The sequence below is a fragment of the Camelina sativa genome, chromosome 15, assembly GCF_030686135.1.
Source record: "Camelina sativa cultivar CO46 ecotype springtype chromosome 15, ASM3068613v1".
Taxonomy (NCBI): domain Eukaryota; kingdom Viridiplantae; phylum Streptophyta; class Magnoliopsida; order Brassicales; family Brassicaceae; genus Camelina; species Camelina sativa.
In genome coordinates this window covers 7,914,568-7,927,794 of record NC_141894.1, presented here as the reverse complement: position 1 = coordinate 7,927,794, position 13,227 = coordinate 7,914,568, and the positions used below count along the sequence as shown (strand labels likewise).

The following is a 13,227-nucleotide window of genomic DNA, read 5'->3' as shown; positions in this document are numbered from 1 at the left end:
TGTGCTAGGCTTTATGAGAAAAGCCCATAAATCCTAATCCTCCATTTTTGGTTCGAAGCGACTTGGGTTGGTACGAGGCAAATTATTCGGTTTATATTAATTCAAATTAAACCGAAACCGGTTTAATTACATCACATCGTCTTGTTCCGATTTAGGGTTTATGAAAGTTTTTAGCTTTTTTTCATTTCTGGAGATATACTTCATCTCTCTGCCAACGACGACTCCTCTACTTGGGGGGGGGCAAAGATTCTCAAACATTTTGTGATCATTGGAGCTCAAATCAACAGCTAACATGGTTACAGGCGGCAATGAATCTTCCTCGATGGCGAAGAAGAAGAGCAAGAGAACTCATAAGAGAAAACGTGAGGAGGATTTCGAACGTAATGATTCACTTCCGTGGAGCTCTTCAATACCTATCGGAGAAGACGACGAAGGCGAAACTTTCTCAACTCTGTTTGCAGGTTCAGGCGAGCTCGACGGAGGTATAAAAAAAATTGTAATTTTGTAAATGTTTATTCTTGAAATCTCAAATTCAAGGTCATTGCTTCTCGTTGTTAGTTCAGTGAAAAGTCTGAAACTTTATATACTTTGTTTTGGTAGGTTTCCTTTCACTTGAGGAGATTGATGAAGCAGATTACAATTTTGATCTTCCTGCGATTGAGAGTGATGTAACAGAGAGAGAGTTGAAGTCGAAGAAACAAGCTGGAGAGAACGATGATGGTGAAGATGAGGATAACTTGGAGAGTCTTAGGATAAAAGAGAATAAAATTAAGAGGAATAAGGAGAAGAAGGAGCATAAGAAGAAGAAGAAGCAGAAGAAGATTAAGGAGGCCGAAAAGTATAATGAATCTTCTGCTGCTGGTTAGTATTTCATATGCTCTTTTGTTCTTTTTTTTATCTATTGGTGCAAAATAGGTAAATCATTACTAGGTAGTCGGTATATTACAAATTTTCTTTGGGAGATTTAGATTTAGCAAGGAATACTTTAGTCTATTGATGATCCTTCATTGGTATCAATAGATTTGACAAGGATAGCTTTGTTTTAGAATTTTCTTTTCGCTTCGTCTTTTTAAGTTTCTCAATTTGAATTTCTTCTGTTCGACCATTTTCACGTGAGTTGGAAACTATTGAATATCTTCAACTATCTCTTGAATACTTTATGCCTATCTTTGAGGTTTGTTATTCTGTCACCACATTACCCTCAACTTAAGTCGTAACGGTAGATTATCATTTGTAGCAGTTAGCTGCGATGAGCAGAACAAAGTAGAGGAGCAAGTTGAGGAAGAAGAGATTCGTCCGGAATTTAGTGCATGGAGTGAGATGAGACTACATCCACTACTCATGAAGTCAATATACCACCTCGGATTCAACAAGCCGACAGAAATCCAGAAGGCTTGTTTTCCCGTTGCAGCATATCAGGGAAAGGTAAGATGACCAGCTTTTACTTTCTATCAATTCCCGAAAAATGTATTTTATTGATGTATGGTTCATATTTGGACCACAGGATGTAATTGGCGCTGCTGAGACAGGATCTGGAAAGACGCTTGCTTTTGGGTTGCCCATACTGCAACGCCTCTTAGACGAGCGGGAAAAGGTTGGTAAATTGTATGCATTAAAAGGAGAAGAAGCAAAAAGACATGCTGCAGATGGCTATTTACGAGCTCTAATCATCACTCCAACTAGGGAACTTGCTCTTCAGGTATCCTTTACTATCATCACATTGCTTTCTTAGTTTTTTTTACTTCTGACATGCTTCTTTGCTCACTTTTGGTTGGGGTCATACGGAAGTTCTGAAATACAATTCCTACTTTTCCCGTATTCCAGGTGACGGATCATCTTAAGATTGCTGCCAAGGATCTTAGCGTCAGTATCGTTTCTATTGTTGGTGGGATGTCATCAGCGAAACAGGAAAGACTTTTGAATGGGAGACCAGAAATAGTAGTTGGAACTCCAGGAAGGTTATGGGAACTTATGTCTGCTGGAGAAAAGCATCTTGTAGAGGTATGTAATGCATAATCGGAGACTTACGGAATCCTGTGCTTCTTTTTAGTTTGGTATCTTGCTTTTACATTATCAGATTCTGGTGTAATTATTGAATTTGTGCTTAGATGCAGAAATCAGTTTGTAATCTAATATGTTTTCTTGAGAATGTGGATGTCTGCTAATTAAGGCATGTGTAAAATGTTGCTAATATTATTTAGCTATTCGTAGACAATGTGTAATGGTTCTGTCTTTTTCTGATCTCTTTGGCAGCTGCATTCCTTGTCGTTCTTTGTGTTGGACGAGGCTGATCGCATGGTTGAAAGTGGTCATTTCAGGGAGCTGCAGTCTATAATCGACTTGCTTCCAGGGACAGATAGACCAAATGAAGGGAAAATGCAAACTGTGCAGAGTAGTGACACAGTTTCCAACGTCCCAAAGAAGAAGAGACAAACTTTTGTTTTCTCAGCTACCATAGCGCTGTCTTCGGATTTCCGTAAAAAGCTAAAGCGTGGCTCCTCGAAGTCAAAGCAGTCATCATCTGGTGAAGTGAATTCTATTGAGGTTTTATCTGAACGAGCTGGAATGAGAGATAGTGTTGCAATCATTGACCTGACAACTGCATCTATTTTGGCTCCAAAGATTGAAGAATCTTTTATCAAGTAAGCACTATTTGACTTATATCCCTCCAGAGAGCTTTAATTTGACTGGGTAATAAGTAAGCTTTTATGGCTTGGAGGACACCATGTTTCTACTCATTATTTACGTGCAAAACATCCAGAAATCTTGGATGGAACTTATTTGTTTTGGTTTCAGTATTCTTAGTATTAATATCTTATAATAAACTGCAGGTGTGAAGAGGAGGAAAAAGATGCTTACTTGTATTATATTTTGAGTGTCCATGGACAAGGGCGGACAATTGTTTTCTGTACATCAGTGGCAGCTTTGCGGCATATCTGTGCACTTTTAAAGATTCTTGGACTCGATGTTTGCAAACTCTACTCTGATATGAAGCAGCGAGCTCGGTTGAAGGTAGAACTTTCTATTGCTTAATTATTTATCAGCATGAATCTGTTGCTACAATAATCAAATATCATTTTGTTATATTTTGAGGTACACACGTATTTAATATTGTTACTTAACATCTTTTCCTTTCCACCCTCTTTATATGTCACAGGCAGTTGACCGTTTCCGTGCAAGCGACAATGGAATACTTATAGCAACAGATGTTGCAGCAAGGGGAATTGATATTAAGAATGTCCGAACTGTCATTCACTACCAGCTTCCACATTCTGCAGAAGTAAGCTAAGACCGGCTCAAATGTTTTTGATTGATAACATTTCTACAAGCTCTGAGCCTTTTTATACATATAGGTATATGTTCATAGAAGTGGGAGGACTGCTAGAGCATTCGCAGATGGATGCAGTATAGCTTTGATTGCGCCAACTGATATGTCAAAGTTTTACACGTTATGCAAGTCATTCTCTAAGGTATATATATTCTCCCAAAACGAAGTTTAGATATCCTCAGAAGTTAGTTTTTTCATAAAGAAAAACACTGAGTTGGGTAATGATAAAGTAGATATTTGTACTTCCGTTTGGCCACTTACATGTTGAAGGTTCCTTTGTTTGTGCTTACAGGAAAGCGCAAAGATGTTCCCTTTGGATAGCTCATATATGCCAGCTGTGAGGAAGCGATTATCTCTGGCACGTCAGATAGACCAGATTGAACGGAAAGGCTCTCGGGTATTTCCTCCATCGTTATACTGAATGTACTTGTATTCTATGGTTTTGTTGTAGTAGCAGCAGTGTGAAAATTTGGAAATAAATGCAGGAAGTCCAAGTTTCTATTACCATGTTTGGTAATATATTAACCCTGGCCTATGGGAAATATTTTGTTGGTGGTCTTCGTAGTAGCTTCACACTCACTGCCAGCAGCGGGATGCTTTTTTGACTCTTATCCCGTACTTAACTTTTTTTGGTATTAATTTGTTTATGGTGTCTGTTATCCAGGAGAAAGCAGACCGGACCTGGCTTGAAAAACATGCTGAAGCCATGGAACTTGAATTGGACGATGACGAAAGTGAAGAGGAAAGAGTGGACAATGTCAAGCAGAGAAAAGCGACCTCCGCACAACTTAATAAGCTGCAGGAGGTTTGTCACTCAAAAGAAAAGTTATTCTGAATCATAAAATTTTAGTTTCCCTTTAGAAAATCGTATAACAAATTAAATCTTTGACGTCTGGTATCAACCTGCAGGAACTTAGCTCGCTACTATCACGTCCGATGCAGCCTAAGAAATTTTCAGGCCGTTACTTTGCAGGGGTAAATTATATTACTCTTTTATCTTTTTGTGCCACAGCCTCTATGTCCCGTCCCACATTTGGTTAAAAAGCTTTCTAGCTCTCTTCAGAACAGAAGGTGCTGCTGCACAAGAGACTTATCAGTATTTTTTTTATTTTTTTTATGTCCCAGGCTGGTGTGTCGACTCTTATGCAGCATCAGTTCTCAGAGATAGCCAAACAAAAACAATCACAAATGCAAACTGGTGGAGGTAAAAAGAAAAGAAAGCTTGTTGTCATTAACCAGAACTGCATCGAACCTCTTGAAGCCCTTCGTGCTGGTGGTAACGAGGTACTTTAGTTCGCATGACCATATCTAATAATTGATTTTCCCTGTTTGCATTGCATGACCAGCATATCTGATGAATGATGTTGTTGCTTTGTTCAGATGCTGAACATGAAAGGTCAGAGTGCAGAGAAGAGGCGCGATATAGCGAGCTTGAGGAAGAAAAGAAAGGAAGAGAAGATAGGTATGTATATTTTATAAATTGATCTATTTAATAACTTCCTTCCACTGATGTGTGTGAGCTTAATTGTGCCCAGTAATGGACTCAGGTGAAACTTACACAGATGCTTATGATTTTGCTGTGTTGTGCTTTTTTCAGGTCGTCGTGATCAGCGAAGGGACCAGAAGAAAAAGAGGAAACTAATGGCTTCTTGAGTATATGCATCTTTCCGGTTGTTCAAAAAAAAAAAAAAATTATGCATCTTTCCAAGATTATGTTAATCCAATCAGATTTTGACCTTATTATAATACAAGTTCAAAACTATAAATTTATAAACTAGTGTGCGTCTCACTCCTTTTTCTCTTTATCTTCAAAGGACTTATCAATAAAAAAAAAATAGGTGACCACAATACAGCAAAAGTATAAAAACTAACACAACACTTCATTCAGTATAAGAGGAACAGATTGACTTAAAACTATCACATGTGGTCTAAAACGCAAAAACCAGTCAGATGTTCACCATTTATTAGAGATTCTATCAAAACCAAGGAACAATGTCTCTCATAAGTATTATTAATACGTTTTGCTAGCAACCGATTCTCATATACCTACTTCACGTACTACACTTTATCAGATAATCTGCCCTTGTAAAACAACGGTTCGATTCATTTCTACAAGATTACTTGACAAGAAACAAGTATTTTTCTTATAAGAGGTTATCTTATGCCTAGTCAAAACTCAAAATACTAATTAAAAAGTTCAAATCTAATTATTATTAATTATCGGAAGAAACTGGGCAATCAGACTAATAATAAATAAAAATTGGTCTCAGATATCTGACAAATCCATACATCAAAAGCTACTACAATCAAGATTATAGCCTTTTAAAACTTGTTCTAATACCGCCTGATTAAATTTATGAATCTGATTTACAAAAACGGCACAAGCTATCCCAACTTTACAATCCAAATCTTTTTAAAAAGATATATGTCAACTAACTTACTTAACTGACACCCCTATTTTTACCTTTGAATCTGATCTGAACTTGAGTTGTTAGCCGCCGACGAATTAGAAGGTCGTCCATTTTCGGTCCCAGCTTTATCTAAACCAGCCACGACGCCAACACCCCATCTCCTAGAAAGTTCTGATGGCTCAATCACTTTAACCGAACCATCAGAGAGTCCAACAGCAAACTGATTCGGTTCTTGGGGATGAGCTGTGATCACCTGGGGTATGATCGGTGCACTATCACAGAAGCAAAAGAAAGCCACAATAAGTCCCACAATTCAAAATGGTCAGAACTATAGGAGCTTTATATGAAGTTTTGTAAGACACGGGTACCTGTTCGGTGTTGGTTGAGGCATGTAAACTGATGGAGCAATGCGACATCTGAGTCTCAATGTTTCAGCATCAAACACAGCAATGTTTCCATCAGCAAATGACGCATAAACCAGCTGGCTGTTGCATGAGTAAGAAGCAGAGGTTATGGGTGAAGAGAGAGCTTCTTGTGGCACCCACTGCACAAACATGACAAGGAATGTCAGATTCAGTTTTGTTTTAAGAGAAGAATAGATGTGGCGGTAAAAACGATTTTCTGGTTTACCTTGTGAATACACTCCATCTTTGACCCATCATAGATGGCGAGCTGTGTCTCATGCGAAACCAATAAATGAATTTGGTCATTGTGAAACTGGACTCGTGTGTCGCCTACTGGTGCTTTTCCAGGAGGTAGCTGGATTGCTGAAGATTTTTTCTTTTCCCACGAGTCAGCGGTCCAGAAGAAGAGCTGTAATAAGGAATTTGTGAGGTTACAAGCCAAGATGAGCACAACAGCTTTCAAAAGCATTTTAGAAACAAGAATTTGCGTTACCTGAGCATCTGCACCAGAAGAGACAAGAATGTTGAGTGCGGTAGAGAATGCTAGACCCGTAATGTGCTTCTGGTGACCTTTCAACTTTGTCTTCACCTATAGATTATAAAAGAGATAACATTACACATTCATTTACAAGGTGAATTAGCAATTACAACAGAAGTTTAGTAAACCACGTATGATACCTCATCTACCCTGACGTTGTAGATATGTATACTTGAGTCCTCCATCCCGATTGCGATAATGTTATTATCTTGAGGATGAAAAGCCAAGAACGTTGAAGCAGGTGGCGGTGACATGAAAGTCGTCATTACCTGTCAACCATGTGAAACATGCCACTTAGCTCGCATATTTACAGATATGTTGTCCAGAAACAAAACAAAAGTCTGATAAAGCTGCTTACTTTGAAAGTCATCATATTGAATAACGAAACCTTTCCACCACAAGCTGACATAACATATGAGTCATTCTTAGAAAGAGCTATACACGGAACAGTTCCTTCAGCATTCTCTGGAACATCATTTGTCATTAGGAGACCGCTGCTAGGCTGCCAATGCTGTGGAGTTAAACTAGCAGTTGCCTTCAAAATAAAGAGACACACTTTCAGACACTTATGCAAGAGAGCTTCAAATAAGTGACTCAACAATCGGCAAACAACATGAGGTATAGAATTTAAAAGGTATAGTGGATCACCTTCCCAGTTGGATTCTGCTCATTGCGGCTCCATTTCCATATTCTTTGGACTCCATTTGATCCGAGCGCCAAAACACCAACGCCAGAATTTGTATAGAGAAGCCGAGCAACCTTTAGAATTGACATAGCAGCAAAAGATTATTCCAAGATATTTATCAATGAACAGAAATTTTGATGGACAATTTAAAGCTGAGACGGCAACAAACCTTGCTAACAGAATCCTTGCTATCGGGCATTGTCACTTGTCTGCACTGAGTCGGATCAACAATTTCCGTGAGCTCCAACGGTTTAGACTTATCAACAGACTCCAAGATTCTTGGCTTTTCCATACTTCTTGACATTGCTTCAATTTCATTCTACATACATAATAACACCAAAGTTGGATGACAAACAAAGTGTACATATTATGAATTACTCAAAAAACAGAACAACAATCGTTTGAACTTAGGCCACAATTCTAATCTTCCCATTTAAATCAGTTTAGTCAGGGAATGACTGAATGAGTCCATAGATAAAGGATTCTTGATTGAAATATGAGAATATATAGCAAAAGAAATCTACAAAATTCTTATACATACAGGAATTGGGGTTGGCCTTGCAGGAGAGTCTGCGTCCATGTGTTCAATTTTACCAATAGCTGGGCTGATGCTTGGAGCCATTGCGGAAGTGGATACCTGAATCACCAGCATTGATCCTCGAGTTAAAACTGGACGAAAGGCATAGGTAATAAAAAGATAACAAGTATAACATGAAAACGAATTATTCCAACCTTCATATCAATGGATGCTTTAGATGCTTCAAAAGACCGAGCTTCAAATGCTCTTAAGGTTCTAAGACCATCAGTATTTGCAAGGATCTTGAATCCATTATCTGCGGTGGTAACTGCAAGAAGATTCCCTTCCTTGTTGAATCTCAATCGGGGTAGATTCTGATATAAGCAATACGTACCATCAGTAAAGCAACAGGCTCAAGAATACGATACGATAGGACTATATATATACAAGTATCCAAGACGAATATTTTGGGCAAGAATTTCATACCGGAAGTCCTCCTTCAGCCTCAACAGTTGTCAACAGATTTGTATTGTCCATGTCCCAGAATTTCACTTGGTTTTCTTCACCAACAGCCAAGAAACGGTTACGAGTTGTATCAAACTGAACAACTCCAGCTGATTTCTTCCTAAAGCCCACATAAGTCCTCTTTAGGGCACCTTCGCTCTCATTCCACTCAACAAGGAAAGAGTCTCCATCTTTACTCGTCCCACAAGAAAACAATCTGAAAACACAGCAGTTGTTTACTTAATTTGAGCTTATATAAACTCTTCAGAAGATTTTGAATTTATGACAGAGACATAATATTCAACTCTAGCTCTTCAAATAAGAATATGATATACCTGCTTCCATCAGCACTGTATAGCATCGTTGTACACCACTGTCCTGGTGCGTCGTAATCAACCCGAGAACCAACATTATCATAGAGCCAAGCCTTGATCTTACCATCAAGAGCAGTTGAGAATATAAACTGCATAGTAAAAAAAAGAAGAATATATTACACCAAAAAAAAACGAAAGTGAAAGCATTCAGGTCTTTTAAAACAAGAGATGCATGTACCTGAATATTTTCCTTCTGGTGAGGGCAAATGGAATAAACCGGTGCCTCATGGCCTTCAAAAGTGTAAAGCTTCTTCCCACTCAAATCCCACACCTAAGGAATCTCATAATTAGATAAGAAAATCAAAAAACCAAAATTCAAAGTCACAATCCTTACGCACCTTGATCAATTTGTCATCCCCACAAGTCACAACACACATTTGTTTGTTTGGGTAGGCGAACGCCAAGTCGTTCACACAGCCTACATGAGCATCAATCTAATACAAAGAAACAAATGATTGATGGAAAGTTTAGCACAAATGAAACAAAGACAAGAAACTAAGTACAAAAGAGAAGATTAAACATGCCTCGAGGTGTTGACGTAGGTCCGAGCCTTGGTAGGCATACACATGGTACAGATGTTTAGTAAACGAAACCCCTGCACAAGGAAAATAATACCCAAGTTCAAACTTCGTGTCTACTTGAAACTACATCTATATCTTTAAAACTGTTTTGGGAGAACAATCTCCATATACCATACCAATCAAATTTCCATCTGGGCTCCATGCTACACGAGTGACAGATATCGATGGGTCTTTAACAATAGAACCCTGGGGAAGAAAATGCAATCACCACATTAAGAAAAATCATCACTTAAAAGCTGGATTAGGTTAGTGTTAAAGTATGTTTCTAGGAATTTAAAATAAAAACGATGGAAGAATAAATAAAAACCTGAAAGATCCCAGAACAAGCTGCCATATTCCATATCTTAAAAGGCTCTGTGACAACCTTCTCCCTGGATCCAACTTCCCACAAGGTGACTTCGCCGCTTGAACAACCAACTACAAGCAATAGACAAGTTATAACAAGATCCAAATAATAAGCTCAACTCTACTAAGCTTTTCATGGTAGCAAAGGACTAACCAGCGAGTAGAGTGTGATGAGAAGGGTGAAAATCCATGCTTATCACCACCGCCCCTTGGCGGATTGTACTCACGACATTTCTAGGGAGGTCATCAAGTGACACAGCAGGATGAGAGTGAGCAGGATATGTAATCTGTGATTTGAAAAGTAGAGTCAGATACTCAACATCAAAACACACATACTCCAAAGCAACAAGAGAATATTTTTTTTGCTCATTAAGCATTTAAAAAAAACAAGGGAAACCTCAAAACAAGTACCTCGTTGGAGGTTTGTGCAGACCGCAAGCGTTTCATAAGTTGTTCGTGATCAGGATTTTGATAATCCATCAGTCCTAGAGAGTTTGACGGTGCCCGAGTGTGTTTCAGCACATTAACTGTTGTGAGCAAATACAGAAACAAAATTCAGGTCTTAGATTTTATTTCCTAACAACTCTAATAATATCCAAAACACAAGAAACATTAAATATACCTTGACTTGGCTGCATAGGAAATGGGGATGCAGCCACGACACCAGATGGTACTGATGAAGAAGGATTTGGGTTTGCCATCCATCCAGCTAAAGCATTGGCATTAGGAGCTGGAGCAGGATTAGGTTGGAACGGCTGCACAGATACAATGGTTTCGTCAACTCTCAGAATCTACAACATTAAGTTAAAACAAAAAAGGTGTAAGGTGGGTAAGTGGTCCTACTCCACCATGTACTCCAAGAGGAACAAAGTTTGAAGGCCTTGCAACAGCAGCAACTGGAAGATTCACAGGAGTGAGTGCACGAGCACCATTTGCTGGTGAGCAAGAGTGATCCAAGAACAATGTTTTGATGTCAGGATTAGGCCTTGGATTTTTGCATAGCTGGTGCTGCCAGTTCAAGCTGCAATTTCCCAAAAAAACACACATGTCAACACACAAACTCATCTATATAAAAAAAAAAAAAAAATGACAACTCGTAGCTCACCTTTGATTGATCAAAGTTCTCAGACGAGAAGCTTTGAAACTGGGGAAGGCTAGCTTCTCCCTAAACAGAGGGTTTGCTTCAATCAACTTCTTCAACTCAGTGTACATTATAGTCCTCGCCGACTTAGTATCACCATACTTGGACAATTGTTCATTTTCCCTAAGAAAATACAACAACACACTCGTCAACACTAAAGTGACCACCTTTCAACATCCAATTACATCAAAGGCAAAAGCAATAAAAAATCACCTAAAATTCTCCAGAGTAAGAAGCTGAGTAATCTCCTTGTAAAGCTCCTCGTTAAATGTGGCGAACACTTTCAAGTCTTTAGCCAATATCTCAACAGCTTTTGCCCTGTCATTCCTGAAAAACAAACCCACACACACACACAAAATGCATCAAAATCAAGAAACACAAGTCTGTCTAAAAATCCGACCAAACAACAAGGTAGAATCATTACCGATCTAGAGCTTCGAGATACTTTTGCTTCCTAATCTCAAAGAAGATTTTCATAGAGTACCGATTATCATCGACCTTAGTGAAGCCAGAGAGATACTTCTCCACTTCATCCCACTCTCCAGCAAGAGCCTTCTCTTCAAAGTACTTAATATTAAAGAAGAATCCAGATTCTTGCTCTAACCTACACAACACAACACAACACAACACAAATCAAACCCAAATTCCCAAAATTTATCCAAACATCAAAATTACGGCAGAGAAACCAAACAACCGGTGAACAAGAAACAAAAAAAGGACTTACTTGTGAACAGATTCCTTAAACTTCTCCTCATCTAAGAACTGAAGGATTAAGAAAACCAACTCTCTGCTCAAAGACGACATTTTTTCTCAAACTCACAGAAGAAGAAATTAAGCGATCTGGTGAGCTTTTTCTTGAAAGATGGGTAAAGGGTCAAACTTTTGTGAAATCGAGTTGGGGAAATGGTTTTCTAGGGTTTTCTCTAGTTCTCCATTTCCTTTGCGACGCAAAGCCAACCAAAAAAAAAAAATGAAGAAAAGCTGACCCCAGAGAGAGAGGTAGTAATCTCAAATTTATATTACTCTCACAAAAGAAAAAAATAAAAATAAAAAAGAAAAAGAAAAAAGTACGACTTGTTCTCCACTTTCTTCGATGCGTTTTGTCACACACACTGTATGATAAGCTACTCAGCTTATCACTGATAAGTTGATAACCTCGTTAGCTTAGGCTGTTTGGTCTGATCCCCTTTGCTATGGCTTCTATCTCATACGGTTGAGCCCACCGGATATCATACGTGGTATTGTGCGAATGTGACTTGTCTTGAACACGTGTTTGGTTTCCGATGTGTTTTACCGGAATAAAACGGTGGGATGCGAAGCACTGGAATATAAAACCCTTCTTTTTGGGGAATCACGTCACGCGGATTCGAGGAATGGAATTGAACTGAATTGAGCAGAGGTGATACTGGCGTCCGCCACATGTTGTTGCCTTGTTAGGGGGAATGACGTGGTCTCGATATATTTGTTGTTGTGCTCATCTCTCCAAGCGTGTGAGTTTATGATATATCGTGAGAAAATAGGAATAGATATCATCAGCTAACGAGTTGAGAGCGACCGCTATAATGGCCGCGACCAAATCCAGCCAATAACTATACTTCTGACCATTAGACATTAGTATTCAACTTTAGTTTTAATTAGATAATCTAAGCAATAGAAAAATATATATAATAAACTTGTTTTCTTCATAATTCAAACATATTTTTAAGATAACATTGAGATCAAAGTTTCTTATGATCAATGCTCAAAACATATGATTAAACAAATCTTTTATTTTTATTGACAAAAATCTAAACAAATGAAAATATCTAACAAAATTAAATAACTAAACAAAATTTAAAGAAATATGCTACTAAAAATATGTTTCCCGTTTATCTCATGAATTCAAATTCTAAATAAATATTATTGGTCTACAAGTTAATGAGTTCCCCGCGTTTTTTCAAATTCTACTATGTAAAATACTATTGGTCGATAAGTTAATGAGTTTAGCGCGCTTTTCCAAATTCAGGTCCACAAGTTAGTTAATGAGTTTAGCGGATTTTCAAAAATTCAAATCCTAATATGTAAAATACTATTGGTCCACAAGTTAATGAATTCCGCACGTTTACAAATGTGTTTTGTACACGTTTTTGTAAATTTAAATTCTAATATATAAAATATTATTGGGCCAAAAGATGATATGATTAATGTTTTAAAACATAAATGATTAATGTCTTATTATTGGGCCTAAGGTAAATATTTTGAGGATAACCTTTTTTTTGTCATCTGATATTATTATAATAAACTTGAAAGATACATGAAATACAAACTTAAGCTGGCGGAAAATAATAATATCTCCAGAGTTTAAAGCCCAAAAGAGAGAAGTTAAGCTGACGGACATAAGTAAAGTACTTCGAGACTAA

At 38.0% G+C, this 13,227-nt stretch overlaps 2 protein-coding genes across 6 annotated transcripts; one reads left to right on the top strand and one right to left on the bottom strand.

Annotated features, from left to right (window-relative positions):
• Positions 1 to 128: 128 nt before the first annotated feature.
• On the top strand, positions 129 to 5,102 carry LOC104746018 (DEAD-box ATP-dependent RNA helicase 13). 5 transcript variants are annotated; one of them, XR_015581469.1, is made up of 16 exons: positions 154 to 482; positions 601 to 861; positions 1,241 to 1,425; positions 1,505 to 1,699; positions 1,825 to 2,001; positions 2,254 to 2,642; positions 2,832 to 3,012; positions 3,158 to 3,280; positions 3,354 to 3,470; positions 3,621 to 3,725; positions 3,814 to 3,841; positions 3,993 to 4,133; positions 4,238 to 4,303; positions 4,454 to 4,612; positions 4,709 to 4,790; positions 4,926 to 5,102. XR_015581469.1 is itself a non-coding variant. In XM_010467406.3 (15 exons), exons 1-15 carry the CDS (start codon positions 293 to 295, stop codon positions 4,979 to 4,981), a joined length of 2,427 nt encoding a protein of 808 aa, XP_010465708.1. In that variant the 5' UTR covers positions 129 to 292; the 3' UTR covers positions 4,982 to 5,102. The 5 variants fall into 5 exon arrangements, 3 of the variants coding, with proteins under 3 accessions (XP_010465708.1, XP_010465707.1, XP_087342976.1); XR_015581468.1 differs by having other exon boundaries at positions 1,238 to 1,425; XM_010467406.3 differs by lacking the exon at positions 3,814 to 3,841 and having other exon boundaries at positions 129 to 482.
• A 457-nt stretch (positions 5,103 to 5,559) lies between these two features.
• LOC104746017 (topless-related protein 2) lies at positions 5,560 to 11,946 on the bottom strand. Its single transcript, XM_087486849.1, has 25 exons — positions 11,553 to 11,946; positions 11,253 to 11,432; positions 11,042 to 11,155; positions 10,793 to 10,951; positions 10,531 to 10,708; positions 10,310 to 10,442; positions 10,099 to 10,214; positions 9,842 to 9,974; positions 9,650 to 9,759; positions 9,459 to 9,528; positions 9,286 to 9,356; positions 9,100 to 9,195; positions 8,940 to 9,032; positions 8,723 to 8,850; positions 8,370 to 8,604; positions 8,099 to 8,257; positions 7,908 to 8,003; positions 7,536 to 7,685; positions 7,330 to 7,440; positions 7,040 to 7,216; positions 6,822 to 6,950; positions 6,637 to 6,732; positions 6,370 to 6,552; positions 6,108 to 6,283; positions 5,560 to 6,011 (listed from the first exon to the last, which is right to left on the bottom strand). The coding sequence occupies exons 1-25, from the start codon at positions 11,630 to 11,632 to the stop codon at positions 5,789 to 5,791; spliced, it is 3,396 nt and encodes a 1,131-aa protein (XP_087342975.1). The 5' UTR covers positions 11,633 to 11,946; the 3' UTR covers positions 5,560 to 5,788.
• Positions 11,947 to 13,227: the final 1,281 nt, after the last annotated feature.